This window comes from Nothobranchius furzeri, chromosome 15 (genome assembly GCF_043380555.1).
Source record: "Nothobranchius furzeri strain GRZ-AD chromosome 15, NfurGRZ-RIMD1, whole genome shotgun sequence".
In the NCBI taxonomy this organism is placed as follows: domain Eukaryota; kingdom Metazoa; phylum Chordata; class Actinopteri; order Cyprinodontiformes; family Nothobranchiidae; genus Nothobranchius; species Nothobranchius furzeri.
Genome location: NC_091755.1, coordinates 41,953,072 through 41,976,087, shown reverse-complemented (window position 1 = coordinate 41,976,087; position 23,016 = coordinate 41,953,072). Strand labels below are relative to the sequence as shown.

Sequence of the window (23,016 nt, the reverse complement as noted above, 5' to 3'; positions counted from 1 at the left end):
AACAAACACTCTCACACATACAGAGGGCTGCAGGGCACTTGTGCACGCTCCTGTATGCACATGCATGCACACACACCTGGCTGTGAACCACAGAGTATTTGAATCAGTCTATTATTCATGGCAAAGGGGGTGCAGGTGCACTGAGCACGAGCTTCTGTTTAGTTTTCATTAAGGCAATTTGTGAGGAAGGCGATTGAAACCGATAAAGAAAATAGAAAAGCTATCAAGAAACTCTCAAAACACACACACACACACACACACACACACACACACACACACACACACACACACGAAGCAGATTCTCAGATTTCTCATATTTAGACTGAATACTGACCTGCCTTGCCGCTGACACACACACATTCTCTTCAAGCAGTTCAGCCTTTCAAAGAGGATCCGTTTGAACGCGTCTATATACATTGACCCTGCCGAGGTTAAAAAAGGAGCAGCACTTTAATAAATAACGCGACCTGTTTGGTTTGGAGCAACAGCAGGAGCTGGAGGAGGAGCGAGGAAGAGTCTGGAGTCTGGAGGAGATGAGATGAAAGGCGATCAGCCGGAGCCAGCGGAGAAAGTCAGAGCCGATGCGCACGGCTGACGGGATGTTTGGACACTAGTGATGCTCTGGGAGCTGAGGAGAGCGAGAGAGCGGGGAGAGCAGGAGAGAGAGAGAGAGAGAGGAAAATAAAACACACACACACACACACACACACTATCGGGCAGATTTGACGGCGGTCGCAGATAATTTCAGCAGCTGCTACATTGCTGCGAGCAAAAAGGAGAAAGGAGGAAAAAACAAGAAGGCGTGGATGGTTGTGACCCAAACGGGAGGTTTTAACTTGTGCAAAGAGAACAGTGCGTTTCTTACCCCCATGTTCACTCTCTGCGCCTCATCGTTTATCCATCATGCATACAGAAAAAGCCCGAATTACCCCCCAAAAAATCATACAAATGTCGGGTTCAGCAAATAAAGGTGTCGCTGAACTTCAGAGGTTGCGCAAAAGCAGGTGCGGAAATAGTAATAAGGTTGCGCTCATGCTGCTGACATGCAAATGCGGAGAAAAAAACAGCAACATTAGGCTACATGGCTAATGAAAAGGTTAACCTCACAAGTTCAGGCGCTCAGGAGGCACTGGGAGGAGGAGTTAAAAGCCCCGCCCACATTCTGCCTAAAACACACCTGCATCAGCAGCACCAGAGTCCGCTTCACTATCTGCGATTTAAAGGAGTCAGACCCACGCATTAATCCAACTCATTCAGCTCTTGTTTCTTTTTATTACAGGAGACTAAAAAGCTCCAGATAAACTATAGGGGTTTACAAGATGACCGCTTCAACGGAGCGATGTTTCAGCTTTTCAAAAATAGACCTGCAAGTCTAGACATGTTCACAATGAAAGTGTTAAACATCAGTACCTTTCTATTTTAAATCAAGTGTCAGTGTAATTACCGTCTGTTTAACTACTTTAAATGATTTGATATATTATTTAGTTACTAATAACCAACGGATTTCACAAATAAATCAGTAAATCTCGGATTGCCTGCGACCTTTAAAGAACTCTTATTATGAGGCATGATGGGATCTGTAGTCAATTGCAGCCTAGAGTGGTTATCGGGCTCGTTAACGCAACCCCATCTCCCAGAATGCACTGCGCCCTCATCGTTCTTCTTCCACAAACAATCATGGCGTCGCACGGAGACGGTTCAGGTGCCGCCGAGAACCAAGGAGATAAAAAGGCAGCGGCGGTATCGTTTGGTTTCACAAAAACTGTCAGCAAATTTAAACCCGCAGCCGGCGGCATTCCAGCCAAGACCGACGAGAAGGATTACCTGACTGGAATCGACCGAAATGAGTTACAGAGGTAGGCTAACCGCTAGCTAGAGGCTAAAGCTGTCAGTGGTTTGTAAACGGAGTGGTGACGTTTGAACTCTAAATCTGACTGACCACACTTTTACGTGGTGTGTGTAATGTATCTACCCGGGACACTTTAAAGATTTAACTTTTGTCTTCCGTGGCAGTTCAAAGCCAACCGAGAAGCCCAAAGAGCTCATCATCCCATTGATCCAGAAGAACCGCTGGCACAAACCGGACCGAGCGGACCCGAGTGGAGGCTCAGCGCGCGGCTCGGTCCAAGACAAAGACTCGGTGGAGTCTCAAGCTGTCAAAGAACTCATTGAAGGTTTGTGGTTGAAAAAGATGCAGAAGTTGGACAATGAATGGTTGCGTGTCAAAATGTGTACCCCCTCGCAAACGGAGCCCATCCTGGAAGTGTCTTCCTGCTAGACTGTAAAACAATTAAGAGCACGAGCTCCATGGCCGGTTTGTGTGTGTATTAGACAGTTTTTACTTTCCTACCCAACACTAAGAAAACCATCTTTATCAGTGACGTTGTGTGTTTCTGCTTGTAGATTCACGGAGGCAGCTGGAGCAATGGCAGAATGCAGCAGAGTCGAACAGAAGCCTGGACCTCTCCATCCCTCTGTTGATGCAGAACAAAGTCCCTGAGGGTTTTGAGGATGGAGACCATGTAAAGGTGGACCTGCGGCCTGAATCTGTAAGTGGGGACAGAACGGGCTGTAAGAGACTTAGGAGTATGCAAAGTTTACCAGACGAATGAGAAAAGATAGAAAAATTAATTATTCACAATTTTGTTGTTAGAGCAGCTTAAGTCAAGCCATCTGTTATAGTCAGTAATGCAACAAACCAGAACCTTTAGATTTATAAAACAAATGGAATAAACCTTTAAAAGGTTTAGTAAAGTACAGCAAAATTATTCTTTATCTTAATGATTAATTTAAAGCACGTGTACATGCTACTGCAGCAATCTGACACCCGGATCTACCAATATCCATCAAAAGTAGAGATGTAAGAAAATATCGATATGGCAATATATCGTGATATTTTTCCCAGCAACATTATATCGATATTCAAAAGCCGTGTATCGGAAATATCGATGTGGCAATATATCGTGATATTTTTTCCTGCGATTATTACATCGATATTCAAAAGCCGTGTATCTAATTCCTGAAAGAATTTACATGCAAACATTTGTGTATTTTCGTTTTGCGCAATTCAATCAGCACCCGCTAGTTGGCAGCAGTGTGCAGCGGGTTTTGTTTCCACCACTGAAATGTAAATCCCTCCATCATGGTTCAGATACCTCATGTTAAACATGTTACGTATCAGTTTGGACTGTTTATTGAACATTCTTACAATAAATTCAGTTAAAAAATTGCTTGTAACGTCTGACTGAATGTATCGCAATATATCGTGAAATATCGTATCGTCTCCCCTGTATCGTGATATGTATCGTATCACAAGAATTTCAAAAATACACATTCCTAATCAAAAGGCATGCTTACATCATCTTCGTCAGCTTGTTAAAGGATTGTACCACCTCACAGACGTTTGGTTGTGATGTTAGCAGCAAACCATGAAAAGTAAAGTTCGACCGATAATGGTTTTTCTGTTGCCGATACCGACGTGTAAAGGTTACGGACAGCTGATGGACGATTAGTGTTGCCAATGTTCTGTGCCGATTTTCATGTCTAGATGTTTTCCGCCCTATTTTCATGCTAATATGTCACAGGTAACACCAGTAAATGCACAAAATTTCAGAAGCTGAATCGGTTTTTGAACACTAAATTTAACTGTTAAATTTTAATCTTGTGCACTGCTCAGTGTTAAAACCAGACGTCTCACTAAAGTTAATCAAACAAATCAGGATACTGACCGAGTATTAAATGCTCAAAACTGGTAAACAAACTCTTATTTTTGGTGGAAATAATTTTTAGAGCATTAATTAAAGCAGATGCTATTCAGGAACATAAAAATACAATTAAATCCTGCAGCAGTGCCGGGCTGCCTGGGGATGTGCCTGACTTAAAACCGGCTAGGTTGTGTAATTGACAGTGAAAACTGTAAAAACCACGTTAAATCCAGAAAAAGCTGACAGGTTGAAGAAATCAGCAGTGACAATTTCATCAGTAACAAACGAATCTTTAAACTTCACTTCCTGACGGACGTGAAGGAAGGCCGTCGGTCTGAGCTCGTTATCTGTCTGAGGATGCTACGGGAAGGTTGTGATAGAATCTTCTGGACAGGTGCCTCAGTGAGGGCACGAAAACACCTGACAGTACAAAACGTCTGCTACTGGAGAATGGCTGCTGAAATTTGAGTGTGTGAAAATGCTGAGTACAACAATGTGTGTGTGTGTGTGCGCATGTGTGTGCGTGCGTGCACACAGGGCAGTCAGGCTTTGGTGGCAGACGGGCGTCAGTATTCTCCCCAGAGACATGAAGAGAGCCAATCAGGTTGTTTTCTCACGAACAGCCCTTCCCGTCTCTTCTGTATCGGTTCATGTCGGCGCTGCTTCTCTGTGGATGTGACTGGCAGCACACCGGGGTCAGGCGGGCTGGCCTCTGCCCCCGAGCTGATGTTAATGTGGTTTCCTCTGTGAGAGACGGCTCCCAGACGCGCTGAGAGGAGACAGGGATGAGTGAGGAGGTCTGCTGGGATCAGCCGGAGCGGAGTGGAGTGTGACAGCCTGAAGCCAAACGGCTGACTAAGGCCGGCATCACAAACCGAATCTGTTTCGCACCAACAGTTGTGTTTCTGAAAAGTCCTTCATTAAACCTTGTACGTTTCTGTTTGTGAGTCTGACGACTCTTCATGTCGGAGCGGATCATCTGATCATGTGTGCTTGTCAGTCGACAGAGGCAGATTACGAGAGCGTTCCTGTTGAAGCTTACGGACTCGCCATGCTTAAAGGGATGGGCTGGAAGAAAGGAGAAGGCATCGGACGAACCTTTAAACAGTAGGTCACACCTCCATCCGAGTGCTTCCTGTCAGATCAGTCAGAATGATGTTTAAACAGACAACTATTCAGATTTCATTTCAAACTAACACGCTGAGCTGTTTGCCACCCGACTGCCACCTGTTCAGGTAGTCCGACTGGCCTGAGAACCTGAGAAAAGCCAAACCACGAAGGCATGAACACCTCCCAGGACCCGAGCGTTGGGCTGGTGTGCGCTAGCCCGCTGGGATTAGTAGGACCTCATAGTCACAAAAACAAATAGAAATGTATGAATGCAGTAATCAGAAGTGATTGTTTTAGAAACCGGAGTCGGCGCCCTCAGGTCTTCACAGAGCAGGCCACACACACCAGCGTCACTTAGAAAGCCCCGTATTTAACCCAAACAACACTGACCTGTGTGTGATGCTGGTGGTTTCTGGGCTGGTGGCTCCAGATGTTCCTGTTTCTGTTTCAGCGTTGCTGCCGGGCCTGAGCGTCTCAGCCCTTCAGCCATGTCTGTCGCGCTTGCAGCTCTTGTTCTGCAGCATCTCTGGAGTCTCTTCACTTGTGAAAGTACAATTAGCCATGCTCCATGAAGTTCTCAAGTACTTTACGGTTCTACAGGGTGTCCGCGGGGTTTTAAAAAGTATTAAAAAGTGATAAATACAAATAGTCAAATTTAAGGCCATTAAAAGTGTTAAATTTGGTCTCAGAGGTATTATTTTTTCCAAATTAGGTATTATTTTTTTCAGACTATCAGGTGTCGTATTCTGAACATCGACATAGAAATATATTCCGAATGAAATGTTTTGAACGATTATACAAACAAAACAAGCCGATTATTTGCTCCTCCCGCTTGCGCTGCCCTGAGTTGCAAATGAAGCGCTCCACAGCGTTGGCGACTTTGACGCTATTTCCAACAGCTTCTCAGACCCCCTTCTTGACTTTTTAAATCTAAAAGTACCTAGCGAACACCTCAGAAACATCTCTGGGAACCCTTAGCTACTTTCTGGATAACCGTCGTTGACATTTCCTGCAGGTTAGCTAAACACTACGCCTGCACTCCGGACCGTTCTTCAGGACATTAGGAAAGGGAATAATGTAGTGATGTGTCGGTCGCTAAAGAAACGGCTCTCGGAGCCGGCTCCCTGTTGGATTAACCAGAGTGAGTGACACACACACCGTACCTGCGGGCTCCTGAGCCGCTAAAAACAGCTAAATGTGCTCGTGCGGCGCGCTAAACACGTGCAGTTTGCCCCTGATTGCTGTGAGACCGGTTTGGGGGGTGGGGGGTGCAGCTGTGGTTGAGACAATTATTACATTAACTGATCGACCTGTAAATAGTTTATAAATAAGGTAGAAATAAGTTCCTCACGCTGATAAATAATAACTAATCTCTCTGAGGACACGGTGCTAGTGCACTCTCCTACAGCACCTTGACACGACTTCAGTAAATGTTATGCAACATTTTGTGAACATCAATTTATTTGCATGTATTTGTTATAAATGCCACCGTATAATTCTTGCTGTCAGTATTTGCAAAATATTGGTATTTGGGTCTGTACTGGTTAGACTTAAATGAGTTAAACCAAGGTCTATAGCCCTTGGGTCATAAACTATGAGCCATAAGTATATTGGTCTTTTTATACTGGGAATCAGGAGTTATTTTAGTGATCATCTTGTTTCCTATTTATTTTTGTCCTGATTGTGCCCTGAGCAATTTTGTGACTAAATAAAAAAAATCTACATAAATTGAAAAATCGTCTTAAATAATCAATCTCAATTTCAGTCACAATAATCGTGATTATTGTTTTTGCCATAATCGAGCAGCCCTACTTTAGCATATCCGGTCACATAATGATGACGTCATATTCAGTGGTCGTTCCACATCATTTCAGACCTCGTGGTCAACTGTCTGAACCGCTGAACAGAAGTGCCTGGCTTATTTTCTAAGTAAAATAAATATGTGAAATACGTTGTCAACATTAGTGAGTCTCTAAGTCTATTCTTTTTGTATGTTATATATGTTAAAATATGTGTAAATAGGTCGCTGATTAACACTTGTAATTTAGTGTTGTGATGGTTTTAAAAAAATTCTGAAGGTAGTAAAAAAAAGTATTAAAAAGTAGTAAATTTTACTTAAGGATTGCTGTATATACCCTGTTCTACTTTAGGAGTCCTGTTAGGTGTGTAACAACCTCTGAGGGCTGCTGCTATTTGACTTTTTACCCAAACATTTAATGTTGACTCAACCAGTCGGTGGTTTCCTCCAGACACTCTAGCATCTGCATCAAATTAAAAATGGTGCCTTTTTAAACATTACGCTTCATCATTACCGTATTTTCTGGAGTATAAGTCGCACCCGCCATAAAATGTATGATGAAGAAGAAAAATACATATATAAGTCGCATTTTGGGGGGAAGTTTTATTATTTTCTTACTAAATCGGAGACCAAGCGTTTCACATTGCAAGACAAGTGCCGGTAACAATAACGGTCTCCAGCAGAGGATGGCGGTGCTTCAAACCCTCCCAGCGGGCGGGGAGAGCTCATTCCTGGTCCGGAGCCGGCCCGCAGCAGCGCCGTATACATCATTTGGTATGAAAAAAAAAAGTTACTTATATTCCAGAAAATACGGTACTTTATGTGAAGCTTCAGCTTTCTTCTGTCCCAAATTTCATCTCGGTTGATATCGAGACTCTTAATATGTTTTCTTTGTTACGGTTCTGCTTGAATCCCTCCCACCAGCCTGGAGCCGTGCCTACCTCCAGCTCCTGTTCACATCCTTCTCCGTATTGATTCAATGCTGTTGCTGCCTCTCCACCAGAGACGTGAAGCCAATCGAACACCAGCTCCGTCCAAAGGGCCTCGGCCTGGGAGCAGATCGCTCAGCGATAAAGGATCTGGAGCCCAGCAGACATCAGCGTCCCCCAAAGCCCGGCGAGGAGCGGGGGAAGGAGGAGGAGCTGCTGATGGGTCCTGGGGGCTGTGTGCTGGTGGAGTCGGGGGCACATAGGGATCTTTATGGGAAGGTAGAGCTTCTCCTCTCTCACCTGTTCACCAAGGTTTATCTTTAACAACCTTTCTCAAACTTAATTCCTGTGTGGCAGATCGAAGGTGTGGATGCAGACAACGCTCGGGTGGTGGTGAAGCTTGCTATCGGCGGCAAGGCGGTGACGGTCAGCCAGTACGGCGTCAGACTAGTGGGGAGGAAAGAATATGACAAGTACAGCAAAGACCTCAGTGAGAATTGTGCTTTTTATTCAAAAACTGGCACAGTCGATGAGAAAGCTGCCATCTTTCTCCTGAATTTACCGTCAAAGCGACGGCCCAGACAGTAAAGCACCTAAACAGATTAGGACCCACCTTGTGTTTACAGTAATCTGAAAGTACCGCCTCAGTCAGAATCCACGCTACATTGTTGACGTCCGTCCGTCATATTAATGTCGCCGCTTCTCCCCCAAACAGGTCGGCTCAGTAAAGCACACAAAGACAAGGAAAAGGAGCGAGAACGACGGGGTCGGGAGGAGAAAAGCATCGGCAGCAGCGACAAAGCTAAACATAAATCATCTGAAAGAGATGGAGGGAAAGACGAGAGGAAGAGGAAGCACAGAGAGGACGGGTACGCCTCCGTTTCAACTGGAATCACATCATTCCGCCGCCGTTGTTCAGATTAAAATAAATGCTGTGCTTTATCCTCTTCAGAGACAAGCCTCCAGTAAAAGAAGCAAAGAAACCTGCAGCGCCCCCCTCCTGGCTCCAGAGAGACATCAAAGTCCGCTTCATAGACAAAGCTTTCAAGGGGGGCAGATACTACAACTCAAAGGTACCAGGGCCCAGACAGAACCTTGAGTTTAAAGAAGCCCTTCTATGGAGCTTTCTGTTATTATGGGTACTTTTATGGTTCCACTTTGAAGTAATCACACGGATAAACTGTCAGGAGCAGCATCATTCCCAGATTCTCTCCCTCAGATGCGAGTGGAGGACGTCCTGACGCCGTTTACCTGCGTTTGTCGAACTGAAGAGGGAAGGGTGTTAGATGGTGAGTCACAATGCATTATGGGGGGGGGGGGGGTGACGAATGATGGTCCCTAATGGTTTTGGGTCTCCGTTTAAAGACCGGTCCAGTTTAAAAGATCAAGGCATAGATTTTACTAATAAAGTCCAAATGGATGCAGTCAGGAGGAAAAGGCTCGTGGGAGCGACATGAGTCGGCACGGAGAAGCTAAGTGGGACGCAGTAGGCTTTATTATCGCCCCTTTTACAACAAGGAGCATCCATTTATTTATTCCACTTGACCAATCTTTTATGTAGATCACAGGAAATACGGCTGCAGGTCTTTATGATGCCTTTACCCTCGTTATCTGCAGCAGGTTCCAGCGTCTGACCCACAAACATCGCTGGTTTACCTACAGTTCAATTCAATTCAACTTTATTTATAAAGCGCCAAATCACGACAAGAGTCGTCTCAAGGCACTTCACTTAATAAAAATTCCAATTCAGGTCAGTTCATTAAGCCAATCAGAAATAATGTTTCCTATATAAGGAACCCAGCAAATTGCATCGAGTCACTGACTAGTGTCAGTGACTTGATGCAATCCTCATACTAAGCAAGCATAAAGCGACAGTGGAGAGGAAAACTCCCTTTTAACAGGAAGAAACCTCCAGAGAATCCTGGCTCAGTATAAGCAGCCATCCTCCACGACACACTGGGGATGGAGAAGACAGATTACACACACACACGGACAAGTAATGTGTCTACAGACGGCTGGCTCTAGGAGACGGGACTTGTTTTCCGTTTTAGACTTGTGGAGATGAGGGGTGTTTGGAGTAAAGTCGACGTGGCAGCGGCTGACACCACGTGCACTGATGAGTCGAGGTCTCGCGTGTTTTTAGGATTTGACTAGAACGGCTCTAACCCTTTAGGGTGACATGCATTCCTGCAGGGATGCTGGGACTTTTAGTGGGAGACTAATCGGTGCCTTGCAGAGAAGCATAAGATGTCATTGTGCAGGTAATTAGTGTTCATGTAATTATCTCCTGGCTGCTGCCATGGTAACCGTTTTAACTGTGCCAGATGTGAAGCAGGACATGCTGGAAACCATCGTCCCTAAAGGCGAGTACGACTCTGTGATGGTTGTGCTGGGGGAGAACAGGGGCCAGGTGAGCAGATGATCCTTACTGGTTGTGTAATCATAACCGTCGCTGACCAGCTTCTCTGGCTTGATCAGGTGGGCCGGATTCTTCAGCGGGACAAGAACAAGTGCAGAGCCACGGTCCAGCTGGACAGATGCGAGGAGGAGCTGTTCACGCTGGATTACGACTGCATTTGTCACTACGTAGGAGACCACTGAAGCCTGGTCCTTCGCCTCGTCTTAAGTGTTGCTTTTCTAATGATGGACAGTATTTTAACACTTTGGAATTTTTAATAAAACCTTGGAAAAGTGTTTGTGCAGGCGTTCTTACAGTTACGACGAGCCCCAGCAGATGCTTTTCTCACCAGAGTAAGAACTGATTATGTTAACTGGTGGTTCTAGTAACAACATGAAATCCATTTTATTATAAAACATATTTACAACAAGTTTGATCTCTAAAATGTCAGCATGCGACATCACGTCTAACAACAAGAGGTGTGCGCAGGACGCAGAGCGTCTCCGTGGGAGCGCTTCTCATTCCTTGGGCGGTTGGTTGGCAGCGTTGGCCCGCAGCACCGCGCCTGGACTCGGGTACGGCCGCTGCTGGAACAGCGGGCCGGCGGCTGTGGTGTCTGCACCGGTTTTGGCCTCGTTGCGTTTGGGAAGACCACTCGACCAAGAGCCCCTGTGGAAAACAGTTCAGCAGACCTTTAGAGTGGGCCAGCTTGTTTGCTAACGCCTGGTTGTTTAGCTAGCGCTAGAGCCGTTTCAGCTGGTTAACTTGACCGTTTCGTGTATTCAGCAGACGCGTTTGTCCAGAGTGACTCACAAATGAGCGTTTTTACACACAACACAAATGTGTTGGGCTGTTCTGCAAAAAAAACCTAAAGTTCTGACTTCAGTCGACAGGACAAACCACAGAACCCGATCCCTTTAGTACCCGTTTCAGCCAGAAGCCTTCCAGGAATCCACTTGTTGAAAACTACAAATTTTATTCCTGCAAGTGTGCATTAGTGGCATTTCCATAGATGCGGCTAAAGACGCCATCACTATAAAGCCAGGCGTTGAGTTTTGAATAAATAATATGTAAAGAAAGTTGTAATAATGGGTCAAGGTGACAGGTGCAGCTTTTCCAAAACACGGGATTTAGCTGAATTTAAAGCCTAGACTGCAGAAAGCTTGGCCGAAAGAAAAATGATACTAATGAAAGTAGAACGACTACTTTAGAAGACCCCGAGGCTAAAACTGTATAAATCACATGTTTGATTCAAGTAGCTTTAAAGACGTAAATAAAAACATGATCATGCACCAGAGTTCAGTTCCGGCGGGTCCAGCCCAGAGGGTGAAACCGGAGGAGAGGGACTGCAGCGTGTGACTCAGAAAACTGCAGCCACCTCGCTCCCATGAGGTTTCAGAGCCACGTGACTTGGCGCCTGCTTTGCAGTGCCAGCAGCAGTCGTCCAAAGTTTCTACCCAGCATGCATCATGTTACACCGCTGCTGCAGTGCTGTGCATTCAATTAAAGACTTAAATGTCTGCTTTGTTCTTTAACTTACAAAGCTGAAGCTGACATGTAACTGAGTGGAATGACGACAGGGGTAATTTCCTGCCTGCTGCTTGTTTTACTTTACCTGGGAGCATCAGAATAAGCGCTGGGGTCCATGGGGTCCATCTCGTCATCCTTTCTTCCTGCAAACACGATCAGATTTTAACTGTTATTGTATCACAGATAAAGCTTTAACGTGAAAACGAAAGACTTCTGTAAGCATCACCTCTTTTGTTCTTGTTGTATGGTGCCATGTCGTCCCTCCTTTGCTTTCTTCTGTCTCTGTCCCGCCCATCATCTCTGTCCCTGTCTCTGTCCCGATCTCTTTCTCTTTCCCGGTCCCTATCCCTGTCTCTGTCCCTTTCCCGTTCTCTCTCTCTGTCTGGCTTCTCAAACGGTCGCTCTCCTCTTTCATCTCCCAAATCAGCTAAAAACAAATAATAATGCAATTTCTGTGAAAAACATTCCTCGTTTCTTTTTTAAAGACACTTATGCAAAACTGGCGAGTTTAGTTTTTAAACCCACCTTTCATTTTCTTGGCAGCTTTTGTTATCACAGACGAGGGGTCATTTGGGGACAGCCAGGCGACTAGATCCGTCTCAACATTCCAGTAGTAAGGAAGACCACTGAGGGTGGCAGGAAATCAGGAAGAGAAGGCTAATCAGCTTACATACTAAACATGTAAAAGAGACCCAATGACATCGCTTTGTGAATTCACTGGAAAGCTTCATCTGGACTGCAAACACCCAAACACAAGCGCACTGGAGGTAAAACTACCAAAGAACCGTAGATAACCAGTACAGTGTACGTACCAAGCTGGATCAAACACTTTGTACCAGTTTGGAGGAAGATTCTCTGCTCTGGTGGCTTCATAATCTACATTATTGTCATCATAATCTTCGGCAATAATCTCCTCATCTGCACCTGTTATTAAAGGAGAAAATACTGTTACACGACATACGTGTAAAGTCACAGAGAAGGATGCATGGAGCCAGCGTGTTCAAGCCAAATGAGAACCTCGTTCTGTTGGTTTAACGATCCCCCTCTTGGCCAAGCGGGCCAGCAGAGCTGGAGGAAGAGGCATCCTGAAAAACACGAGATGCTGTCACAACAGTCACCTCGAACATCTGTACATGAGGTCAGTGGTTTCATAAATCCACAGCAAAGATACAGAAAATTTACTTGTTTCTCATGTGTTCTGATATTTAAAGTATACAGCCTCAATTATACACAACGGGGTTTATCCCAATAAACAAAACGTCTCTTTACTGCCAAATTACGTACAAAAACGAGTTAATTTATAACAAATAAACATCTGAACAGAAACCTTTCAGATAAAACATTGTAATGAAATATGGAGAACATAAAGCTCCCAACAGCACACGCAGTAAAAGGCGTCGGGCTTTCAATACAATTTGAATAAATGCTGTTCTTACGTTTTCAGTTGAAGTTATGTTCAACATTTGAGTTGTGTTATTTTTAAAGACTTTAACTACAGATGTAGAAACAGTCTGACATTCGTAAAATCTGCATTTATTTGCACGAACAACAAACGTTTACCCGAAGGCTAACCCTGTTAGCAACCGCTGGATGATTAAATCAACAAGCAGACTGCGTAAGTACTTCCATGCCCGGAAGGAACGAAAATCTGAACGTTTACGCTTCAAAACGGGATCCGAACAGGAACAAGTTTACCTGAGATAAAGAAATTCACCCAATAGCAGAGAAAATGATGTTAGCACCGCCAACGCACTAGTAGCGCCGGTCGCACGTGTATGACGTCACAACGTCTAGACGAAAACAAACATGGAGGAATATGTCCGCGAACCTTGGTAAGATTAGTTTGTCTTTAACTGTAAACTAAATACGGCTAACATACATACCAGTGTTGGTTTTTCTAGTGAAACATAAACATGTGAGAGAACAGAGACGCGTTGTGAGTTCTGCTGTCAATCCACGTATATATACGTGCTTACGTTCAATGCAATTCAAAAATACTTTATTAATCCCAGAGGAAATTGATTGCTGTAGTAGCTCAGAATAATAATAATAAACAAGTCATCAAAGAGTTGTTGTATATTACAATGGCTGTTGGCAGGAAGGATCTCCAGTAGCGGTCAGTGTTGCAGCCAAACTGAAGAAGCCTCTGACTGAAGACACTCTTCCGTTGTCGGACAGTCTTGTGAAGAGAACGCTCAGGGTTGTCCATAATTTTCTTGATTCTCTGGAGAATCCTCCTTTGCATTTTCTCCTCCAGCGGTTCCGAAACTGCCGAAACTCTGGCTGAGTCCTTGAAAGGGCTTGGAGTTCCTCCATCTTGTTGGCCAGTGATCTCACATTGCCCGTTATGATCGATGGAAGAGACGGTTTGAATTTCCTCTTTCTCTGTCTCCGTTTTGCTCCCGCTCTGCACCCACGCTTCTTGCGTTTTAGCTCATTTGGGATTTGTGGCTTCAGTTGAGGTATTATTTCAGCCTTTCCAATGTTAATCAGCTGCTCCCGATTGTAAACCAGCTTGTTGCCATGGTTACGCATCATAACAAATGCTCAAAAAGTGTAAAAAGCTAAAAAATAGCAGTAAAAATCCTCCAAGCTTCACAGCACCAGAAACAGAAAAGTAGTGTCCAAAAAAATACCGTTTCTCTTGAGAAACTAGAAGAAAAAATGCCCAAGAAAAGGCAAAACTTACATATAGTCAACAGAGCTACTCCAACATGCAGCCACCCAGAGCAGCGCAGTTCCGTTGACGTCTGTATCCTGATCTGACTGTATATCTTGTATTTTGACGGTGTCTTGTGTGTCCTCCCCTAACCTCCTGCAGCCCCTGGAGGATTGTGGACGACTGTGGAGGAGCTTTCTCCATGGGTGTCATCGGTGGAGGGGTGTTCCAGGCCATCAAGGGCTTCCGAAATGCCCCTGCTGTGAGTTTAAAACAGACTAGTTTGACTTGACTTCTTGGAAGCCTTTATAAACCTGTCTGTAACATTTCAGGGTGTTGGACACAGACTAAGAGGAAGTGCAAAGGCAGTGAGAGTGAGGGCCCCACAGATTGGAGGTTTGACCCGTTGCTGCTCTGCTCCTCACACACCACTGAAGGATTTTGGTCCCTTTCTCTAAACTGAGCTTCAGCACTGACGTGCTTCTTCTACCAGGTAGCTTTGCCGTATGGGGAGGTCTCTTCTCTACGATTGACTGTGGCTTGGTTCGCCTGAGAGGGAAAGAAGACCCGTGGAACTCTATAACAAGTGGTGCGCTGACTGGAGCCATTCTAGCAGCACGCAGTGAGGATAACACTCAACAACCAAACACTAGACAGGAACTCAGTAACTCACCAAATGTTTTGGTTTGCCTCAGGTGGGCCGTTGACCATGATGGGCTCGGCCATGATGGGCGGGGTTTTACTCGCTCTCATAGAAGGTTTTGGCATTCTCCTAACCAGATACACAGCCCAGCAGTTTCAGAACCGTGAGTGCCTTTCCCGTCTCTGTAATATACACCAGGTGCTCAAACTGAACACCTGCAGACATCTTTAAACCACTTTTGGGTTTTAGTTAAGCCATCTGTCGTTTGAAACCGATAACCAGTAGGATACTTGCAGCACGTCCAAGAAAAGCCTGACAAGTTCACTTCTTTCTGCTTGTTGTCTCCAGCCGTTCCCTTTGCAGAGGACCCCAGTCAGCTTCCTCCGAAGGACGGAGGGCCCCCCCCATAGCCAGCAGCAGGGCCCAAAAGGGCTGTTCCAGTAGAGGGTTGAGTCCAGCTGTAGACCAGAGCAGCAATGCCCTTAGGACTTGGCTGTAGAACCTCAGGGTCAGTGTTTAAATGTTTACGTGCGAGAGTTGTCGCTGTCGTCTTTATGCTTAAATATCTAGTTTGAGTTTCACATAAATGCTTTCATTATTCATAATGATTTAAACACGTATGTTTAAAACATGGGGAGAACATGTTTGGTCTCTTCTGGAGTCCGCGTGGAAACACGAGCTCTCAGCGTAAAACCCTCCTGTCTCCACTGTCTGGATGAGCTGATGTCGCTGGCCCGAGACTGCTGGCAGCCACACAGGCGGAGCGTGAATGTGGACAGGGTCGTGTGGAGCTTATTTACCGCAGTGATGCTAATTTTCTTGTTGTCTTAATGTTCTTTGATTTGACTCCAGATTTATTAATGGACCCTTTGTAAAATGGTCTCATACTGCTGAATGGACGAAGGTTCCAGACATCAGCAGCAAGACGTCTGTTATTATTTTGGGACAAACGCTTGTTAGGACCTGTTCAGAATGGCAGCAACACGAGACAAGGACAATGAGAATCCTTGGAAATTCCCTCTTGATTTGAAAAGGCGCCCCCAGCAGTCACAGATAGCCCAGTGAGAGCCCAGATGCACGCTCATTCACAGCCGCGCTTGCATCACGTTTGAGGATCTCGCTAGAAGACTAGGTCTTTCCTGGAAGAGGTTTGCAGGAAGCTCAGCTCTTACTCGAGTTCCCACACGCTGGTCCTCCTGAACATCTCTGCAGCCTTTTAAAGCTGCAGTTTGTTTGTGAAACCTAGTAAAAGACCAGTGGCTGAAGCCAGCAGTCAACACGCTCCTCTCCAAGACCTGCATGGTGGGGAAACCATTTGCTTGTTTTGTTTCTTCTGTAGGAAAAGTCTTCAGAAAAAGCCTGTAAGCGTAACTCTTACTGATCAAACCACTCGTTTCCTCCGGAGCTGGTGTTGTAGAGTCCAGCAGGCTCAGAGGACACACGTAATCAGGTGCATTTGTGACATTTTGTTCTGTGTGCTCAGCGGATTTTACCCTGAAGAGTTTGTTTTTTCTTCTTCTTCTGTTTAAATGTCAGCGGTGACAGTCACCGCTAACCAGAGCTAGTGCTTCGCTCCTGCTCTTAAGGTGGAATTTGCGTTTCCACACGTGAGATCTGTAACCGTTTGGTTAGAAAAGAAATCAAATAAGATGTCAGCAATGTAAAAATGAAACGTTCTGATGTGAGTTGGCTCACTCTGCTCTGGAACGGCTGCTGATTTTCTTCCGAACTGTAAACAGAGACTATGTTTATTTTATCTAAATATATTTATTGTACAAATATTTAATGAACAATAAAGTTCCAATATATTATTCGATAATGTATTAGTGGTTGTACTTTTGCTAACCTCACACCTGTTCTAGTTTAGGACGTTTAACGTTTTCTAGAGAAATGACAGAATGAAAGTGACCCCTGATGCTGGTTTGTGTCCTCAGTGAAGATTAGCAGAAAAGCTTCTTGCTCACTTGTTGTTGTTGTCAGGTAGGAAGGTCCAGCTCCGTTTCTAACCCAGGATACTGCTGAAGGGGTTTCCATGTGAATAATCTTTATTTTCTGACGATCAAGCCACGTCTGCGTGCGTCTGAAAAACTAGACCTTTGCCTAACTCAACGAGTGTTCCTGTGATATGAAGCCTCACAGGACTGGAGCTTTAGTGGTCTTCCCTCAGAGCCTGGATCTTCTTCTGGTGTCTGTAGAGACCAGCCACCATCTCTATCGATGGTCATCCTTTGGAAGATTCTGTTTGAAAACTCAAGACAAACTGTCCGTGTGCAGCTTCGACTCATCTCATACAACTCCACACTCAGCCGAAGCAGCCAAGAAGGGCTTCTGACACGTTTCTGACTTGACTCTTGTTCAGGTTCTGACTAAAGCCTCAGAGTGATGTGAAGGAAGAAGCCCCCACCCCCCACACACACCCACACACACACACACACACACACACAGGGCAGCACAGGGAGACTAAATCCTCTCAGAAACCAACAGTCCTCAATAAAAAGCTACATTTGTTTGTTTATGTGACGCCTTTCATGGGAGGAAAATCCTAAAATGCTACACAGGAACCCTAACCCTGACCTAAAAGCATAAACTCACCAGATGAAATGATAGATTAGATTCTTAAAGCGATCAACATTTTGCATTTCTCCACAGGGTCACTCTGATTTTATCTAGGAGGAACATCGTTGAGGTCTTAAATAAAAGTTTCCACCTGAAGCTCCATCTCAGCTATTTCCTTTAGTTTTTACTTGTCATCGTTTTCATTTTACCTGGTTTAGCTGAAGCGATCCCATCAAGCTAACCCAATATCTACCTTTAGATATTTGTGAATGTGTTATTATTGCTGCTGAAATGGCTCTTACCTCACTTTAATAGTAATGTGGTTGTTCCTAAAGATCTTTTGTTTTCTTTTGTTTTACTACATGTATTCAAGTAAAATAAACAGAAAGTAATTATTTATGTCAATATATATTTATGTATGATTATATATGTTTGATTTGATTAGTAAGAAAGGACTTATGGTAAATTGGTACGTTGTTTTGCACAGCACCGGTTATAAGCTAGTAACTAGCTTAACCTAGTTAGCATTAGTGAAGCTGACACATCAGTGAGCTATTTTGGTTTGTTTCAGTAAACAAAATAAAAGATAATATCTAAATAAAGTTTTACCAGATGTAAAAGACTTGAGTCCATCTGAGCAGCAGGTGATCTGTGTGTATCTATGTGTTTTTGCGTGTTTTTGTGTGTGTAATGTAGTTAAAAGTCTTCAGCTTGTCCAAAATGCTGCAGCTAGAGTTCTGATGAGAATTAAAAAGAGAGATCATATCTCTCCTGTCTTAGCTTCCCTACATTGGCTACCTGTTAAATTCAGAATAGATTTTAAGATCCTTCTTCTCACATATAAAGCTCTTAATAATCAAGCTCCATCATACATCAGTGACCTGATTGTTCCATATGTTCCTAACTGAGCACTTCTCTCTCAGACTGCAGGTCTACTGGTGGTTCCCAGAATATCTAAAATTAGGATGGGAGGCAGATCTTTTAGCTATCAGGCTCCTCTGTTGTGGAACCAGCTCCCAGCTTTAGTCCGTGAGGCAGACACTTTGTCTACTTTTAAGAATAGGCTTAAACCATTTTTATTTGATAGGGCCTATGGTTAAAATCTGATGTTAGCCTAAATCTGGTCAAGTGGGGGAATAGAGGGAGGTGGAGTGTACAGTCGGTAAAGACGGCTCTCCCTTGCCCTGCCTCCAACATGCCTACATCTAAAAGGATAGATTATCCAGAGTTATCTCTGTAGTTATGCTGCTATAGGCTTAGACTGCTGGAGGATACACTGACCACTTTCCACACTTCTGCTTTCTTCTACAATCTGCTCTTTAACTGTATTATTTCCTGCTATTTCAGCTGTTAACTTTATTTTCTCTCTAAGTGTTTTTCTCCCCAGAAGAAGCTACAATGACGTTCTGCTGAGCTGTGGTGGCCTCATGGAGGGGGCCATCGTCTAGCACACTGCTGCTAACCACTAAAACATTCTCCCTCTCCTGATAATAACACTTTACTCTCTTTGACGTTGGATGTGCTACTACTAGTTTACCCGTTTAGTTATAGATTCACTAGGATGAATACAATAAAGTTTATCTTTCACCAAATAGAATATTTACTAAGAAATCACAATGTAACCATGGACACATTGCTTGCCTTTGTGTGTGTGTGTGTGTGTGTGTGTGTGTGTGTGCGCGCGCGCGCGTGTGGGGGGTCTTGTTCTGTGTGAAAACGAAGCGGTACAAGTGATAATGCTGCTGGATTTCATAACTGTATCTTCTCAGCAGCAGCACTGCAGGTGCTCTCCATGTCCAACATGTGCGTAAGCCAGGTCCTTAGTCAACTTAAAGTTGCGCACATTTTTCCTCTTAAGTTTTCTTTCATAAATCCCAGTTTGCGTGGAAAGTTGCTTACGCAGTTTTCCAACCCCGTTTTGTGCGTAAGCAAGCTTGATAAATGAGGTCCCTGACCTGTATTGGAATATTTATTGTGTGAAGGTCCTTGGGACGACTCTTGTCGTGGTTTGGTGCTTTATAAATGAACTTGAATTGAATTGTGTTTCATCTGCGTGTTTAAAGCAATAACTTTGCTGTAAGTAATTATTCATGTTATATGTTGACCTTTGCCCAAAGGTAAATCTGACTCTGGATCAGTTAAACAACCATGTTTCATTTATTTCTGGTTGCTGCATGCGATCAGCTGCTGCTAACCAGCGCCCCCTGCTGTCGCTCCTGAAGAACTGCACCAAAGCTCCTCTTGTCTCTGTCCAGGGTCCTGAAAATAATATCCCGAGTTATTTTTAATGAATATTCTTTTGACCAGATCCTCGTCTTGGGTAGTGATGAGGACTTTGCAGCTGAATCCCAGAGAGCTTGCCGGTTCCTCCTCCTCCTCCTCCTCCTCCTCCTCTTGCCTTGAAAGATTTCTTCTGTCATCCCTTTAACCGGCTCAGCGTCTCTAATCCAGCCGGCTGACCACCGCGGGTTCTTCCACACCGTTATGTGCCAACATAGATAAAACTATTTCAGATCTCATTTGCTGTGTGGAACAAGTTGCCATAAAGCGGATTTAATTGGATTTCTGCGCGGTGAGGAGAATGACCCTGAGCCTTCCAGTAGCTCCGATCTCAGCGTGGGGATGAAAATAAAAAATGACGAGCGGCAGATTTTATATTCTCCCCTCCACAAAGTGGTTTTTCTTCCTGTCTGTGATCCGATGTGCATAACAGACATCCTGAAGGGTTGATGGTTTGACTTTTTAGGTGACTTTGTGGTTTGAAACTGCGGGGATGGAAGCTGCAAAGAAAGGTAAATACTTTTATCTTATTTACAAGCACTCAAGAGTAAATGACATGTGTATATCTGACATGATAGCATGCAGCTGAATACTTTCATTATTGGCACAGTGTTTTTATACTTTCATTGTTTTATTCAGATATTTTAATCATTGAAGGTTATGAATGTGCCTGCAGGTGCATATTTATGGACAGGTGCAGGGATAGTACTGTGCTAAGGGCCATACCGCTTCCATAAAGAAGTAGGTCACATCTGGCCCCACAATACGAGACCTGCAGGACAGAATACCTCTGTGCTCCAATCTGGTGCCATCAAACCCACCCCTACCGTGTTAGATAATAATGTCAGGTCGATTCAAGAGAGGAACAAAGACACGCCATCTATTACTTGTGTGATGCATGTTATTGAACAGAGAGGTTCTTCAGTTAGCCGCGAGATGCTCATGTTGGAGATCTTTTGTTGGATTTTTGTCTTCATCCATGCCAGATGCGCCGCCTGCGGGCGATGCAGGAAAATCAGACACCCTGGGGTCGACTGGCTCGGCCAGGAGGAGGGGAGGGGGAGCCAAGAAGGCGATGCAGGCCAACAAGTCTGCCCTCAGAGCCCCCCGAGCCCTCTGCTGCCTCACTCTGAGCAACCCCATCCGCATGGCAGCACTGGCGCTGGTGGAGTGGAAATATCCTTCTCTGTGTTCAGGTGTTCACACACACATGCTGAAAACATGTGACACATAAAGCACGCTGGAGCCTTAACTAAATCTGTAAGCCCTTTGATATTTTCATCCTGCTTGCCATTTTTGCCAACTGTGTGGCCATGGGCGTCACGAAGCCGTATCCAGATGATGATTCCAACGCCACCAACCACCAGCTGGTGAGTCACAGCAGGAGGCACGCGACACAGCTCGACCGTGTTACATATAAGATGTAGATCTGGCTTCGTGGCTCCAACACACCAACAGCCTTGATGCTGATTTCCACGATACTTCAACTGTAATACAGAAGCATCAGGCTAAGAGTGTAAAAGAAGGGGAGAATCACAGAATCCTGTTATTACCGCACTCATTTCTTTTGTTTTCTTTATCACTGCAGAAGTGTCACAGACCGGACCCCCCCCCCCATCAGGTTTAATCTAAAACACCCAAAGTGACATCTAGAAGAGGGTCTTTTTTATTTCCTCCTACGTGTCGCCTATGTGCGCCTCCTGTCTTGTTTTATATCATCTGGGAGGTTTTTATGGGTGAACGCAGCGCTCGTCTAGCCCAGAGGCCCAGCATAAGGACGAGCTCATTACTCAGCTCTCGTTCCACACTTTTACACCGAGATCATTCATGTGTAGAAATGCTGCAGCTGCTTTGGTGGCAGCCTAAAAACACGATGATGGGATTCAGTCAATCCAATGTGATATGCGAGGACTCGGACATCAAACGATGCCGAGTTACAGCTCAGCGCGCACACACACACACACACACGTTTATTCCCGAGCTCAGTCATTTACACAAACCTAACATCGCCTAGTTCCTTTTCCTGAAACGTTTGTTTTAATCGCTGAGCTGGACGTTAGACATCATCACATAAACACAATACCAAAACGGGGAATGGAAGGTGAGGCTTCTGCATCAGATAACTGAGGATCTGTAGAAACAACAGAAGCTTCTGACTGTCTCCAGGTGAGGTTCGTTTGAGCCTCACCTGTCTGATTTGTCTCAGACTCACAGCTCAGTGGACAGAACGTCCATACAAAATATGGACGAGTCAAAATCTCTAGACAGAAGGAAGAGAGCATTTCCATTTGTACCAAACGCTCAGACAGGACCTAGTTTGCTTGTTCCCAGTGACCTCAGCCAGGTGAGCCTGTCAGGGGTCAGAGGTCATGACTTACTTAAACACTGACCATCTGCCTCATCTTGTTTCCCTTCTCCCTGAGTCACTCTTTGCTGCTGTCTTCTGCAGGATGTCCATGACCTACGCAGTCAGAAAAGAAATCAAATCATTAAAACCAGGGGTGTCCAAAGTGCGGCCCGGGGGCCCTTTGCGGCCCTCGGAGTGATTTAGCATGGCCCTCTCTAGCATTTTTAGATTTGTGCGTCTCCTGGAGGCTGTTGGTATAAATTCATATATTTTAACACTTAACGGTCATTTTTTTACTGATATTTCTATTTTAGGCCTTTTTTTTAGTTAAAAGAAAAATATAAAATTTTGTTTGTGTAACCCGTGGCTCGCTGAAAAAACAGAGTATCTGTATTCAAATCTATCAGCGCAGAATACTTCTTCAGAGTTAAAGTGTTTGTGGGAGCTACAGGATCAAACGCGTCTTATTTCCTAAAGTTTCTTGCTTTTTCCCCCCTTTGAACTCTATTGCTGGGTTCTTAGCAGTAGTATCTCATTATCCGAGCTTTGAAACCTCCAACCCATAAACCACACACACAACAATCACTTCAAAAAATTAAATATATTGAAATATGTAACAGTTTATAAAATTCATCATAAAGAAAATAAATGCTAAATTCCCTCTCCTAGAGGGTTCTTAGAGGAATGATAAAGTCGAACAAAAGCAAAACAAATCATCTTATCTTCACAGGAAATTTGTGTACAATTCATTTTCTCAACAGTTTAACACATCTACTCGCAGAAACTGAGCTAACAGCTAGCCGGGTGGCTTAAAAATGCGGCTACACAGAACATAGCTTAGCATAGCTTACATCAACTTTTTTCTTCTACTTTGTTTCACATCTACATATTCATTCAGTCCAAGAAACATTAGACTGACTCACCAAAGGGTTTCCTGAAAAAACAAATCGAGGTCTACTTCTAACGGCTCCTCCTTCTGTAGCGAACACACTCTATAATCATAAAACACTTTTGTTTCAATAAAAACTCCTCACAAATAATCTTAAACCCTTCTCAAGTGAT

General features: G+C 44.4%; 6 protein-coding genes across 16 annotated transcripts in view; 4 read left to right on the top strand and 2 right to left on the bottom strand.

The window, feature by feature from the left end:
- The window catches only part of LOC107390499 (membrane-associated guanylate kinase, WW and PDZ domain-containing protein 3), a 51,498-nt gene extending 50,413 nt beyond the window's left edge, over nucleotides 1–1,085 (bottom strand). For 2 of the 3 annotated variants that reach the window (XM_015967245.3, XM_070544849.1), the window contains exons 1-2: nucleotides 866–1,084; nucleotides 335–628 (exon numbers count right to left, since the gene is read on the bottom strand). In XM_015967245.3, the coding sequence (XP_015822731.1) occupies nucleotides 335–417 (83 nt within the window). In that variant the 5' untranslated portion in view covers nucleotides 418–628; nucleotides 866–1,084. Of the gene's footprint in view, nucleotides 1–334; nucleotides 629–865 lie in introns of all 3 variants that reach the window. The other variant, XM_070544848.1, reaches the window with a different exon arrangement.
- A 264-nt stretch (nucleotides 1,086–1,349) lies between these two features.
- Nucleotides 1,350–10,235, top strand: gpkow (G patch domain and KOW motifs). The gene is made up of 11 exons (XM_015967250.3): nucleotides 1,350–1,856; nucleotides 2,014–2,174; nucleotides 2,404–2,549; nucleotides 4,705–4,811; nucleotides 7,616–7,820; nucleotides 7,899–8,031; nucleotides 8,257–8,410; nucleotides 8,494–8,614; nucleotides 8,761–8,830; nucleotides 9,866–9,951; nucleotides 10,020–10,235. Exons 1-11 carry the CDS (start codon nucleotides 1,561–1,563, stop codon nucleotides 10,140–10,142), a joined length of 1,602 nt encoding a protein of 533 aa, XP_015822736.2. The 5' UTR covers nucleotides 1,350–1,560; the 3' UTR covers nucleotides 10,143–10,235.
- An 84-nt stretch (nucleotides 10,236–10,319) lies between these two features.
- On the bottom strand, nucleotides 10,320–13,290 carry pqbp1 (polyglutamine binding protein 1). The gene is made up of 7 exons (XM_015967251.3): nucleotides 13,165–13,290; nucleotides 12,487–12,554; nucleotides 12,282–12,393; nucleotides 11,995–12,095; nucleotides 11,696–11,896; nucleotides 11,555–11,612; nucleotides 10,320–10,608 (listed from the first exon to the last, which is right to left on the bottom strand). The coding sequence occupies exons 2-7, from the start codon at nucleotides 12,551–12,553 to the stop codon at nucleotides 10,458–10,460; spliced, it is 690 nt and encodes a 229-aa protein (XP_015822737.3). The 5' UTR covers nucleotide 12,554; nucleotides 13,165–13,290; the 3' UTR covers nucleotides 10,320–10,457.
- Nucleotides 12,484–16,590, top strand: timm17b (translocase of inner mitochondrial membrane 17 homolog B (yeast)). 3 transcript variants are annotated; one of them, XM_054745655.2, is made up of 7 exons: nucleotides 13,243–13,301; nucleotides 13,727–13,835; nucleotides 14,291–14,390; nucleotides 14,461–14,524; nucleotides 14,622–14,750; nucleotides 14,824–14,934; nucleotides 15,120–16,590. In XM_054745655.2, exons 3-7 carry the CDS (start codon nucleotides 14,331–14,333, stop codon nucleotides 15,179–15,181), a joined length of 426 nt encoding a protein of 141 aa, XP_054601630.1. In that variant the 5' UTR covers nucleotides 13,243–13,301; nucleotides 13,727–13,835; nucleotides 14,291–14,330; the 3' UTR covers nucleotides 15,182–16,590. The 3 variants fall into 3 exon arrangements, with proteins under 3 accessions (XP_054601629.1, XP_015822738.1, XP_054601630.1); XM_054745654.2 differs by lacking the exons at nucleotides 13,243–13,301; nucleotides 13,727–13,835 and adding an exon at nucleotides 12,484–12,607; XM_015967252.3 differs by lacking the exon at nucleotides 13,727–13,835 and having other exon boundaries at nucleotides 13,218–13,301.
- Nucleotides 16,591–17,581: 991 nt separating this feature from the next.
- Nucleotides 17,582–20,841, top strand: LOC139063315 (voltage-dependent L-type calcium channel subunit alpha-1F-like). Its single transcript, XM_070544852.1, has 2 exons — nucleotides 17,582–20,119; nucleotides 20,594–20,841. Exons 1-2 carry the CDS (start codon nucleotides 20,101–20,103, stop codon nucleotides 20,839–20,841), a joined length of 267 nt encoding a protein of 88 aa, XP_070400953.1. The 5' UTR covers nucleotides 17,582–20,100.
- The window catches only part of cacna1fa (calcium channel, voltage-dependent, L type, alpha 1F subunit a), a 24,433-nt gene continuing 22,255 nt past the window's right edge, over nucleotides 20,839–23,016 (top strand). For 4 of the 7 annotated variants that reach the window (XM_070544846.1, XM_070544842.1, XM_070544841.1 and 1 more), the window contains exon 1: nucleotides 20,878–20,977. In XM_070544846.1, coding sequence (XP_070400947.1) covers nucleotides 20,921–20,977 — 57 coding nt within the window. In that variant the 5' untranslated portion in view covers nucleotides 20,878–20,920. Of the gene's footprint in view, nucleotides 20,978–23,016 lie in introns of all 7 variants that reach the window. The other 3 variants (XM_070544847.1, XM_070544844.1, XM_070544843.1) reach the window with 1 other exon arrangement.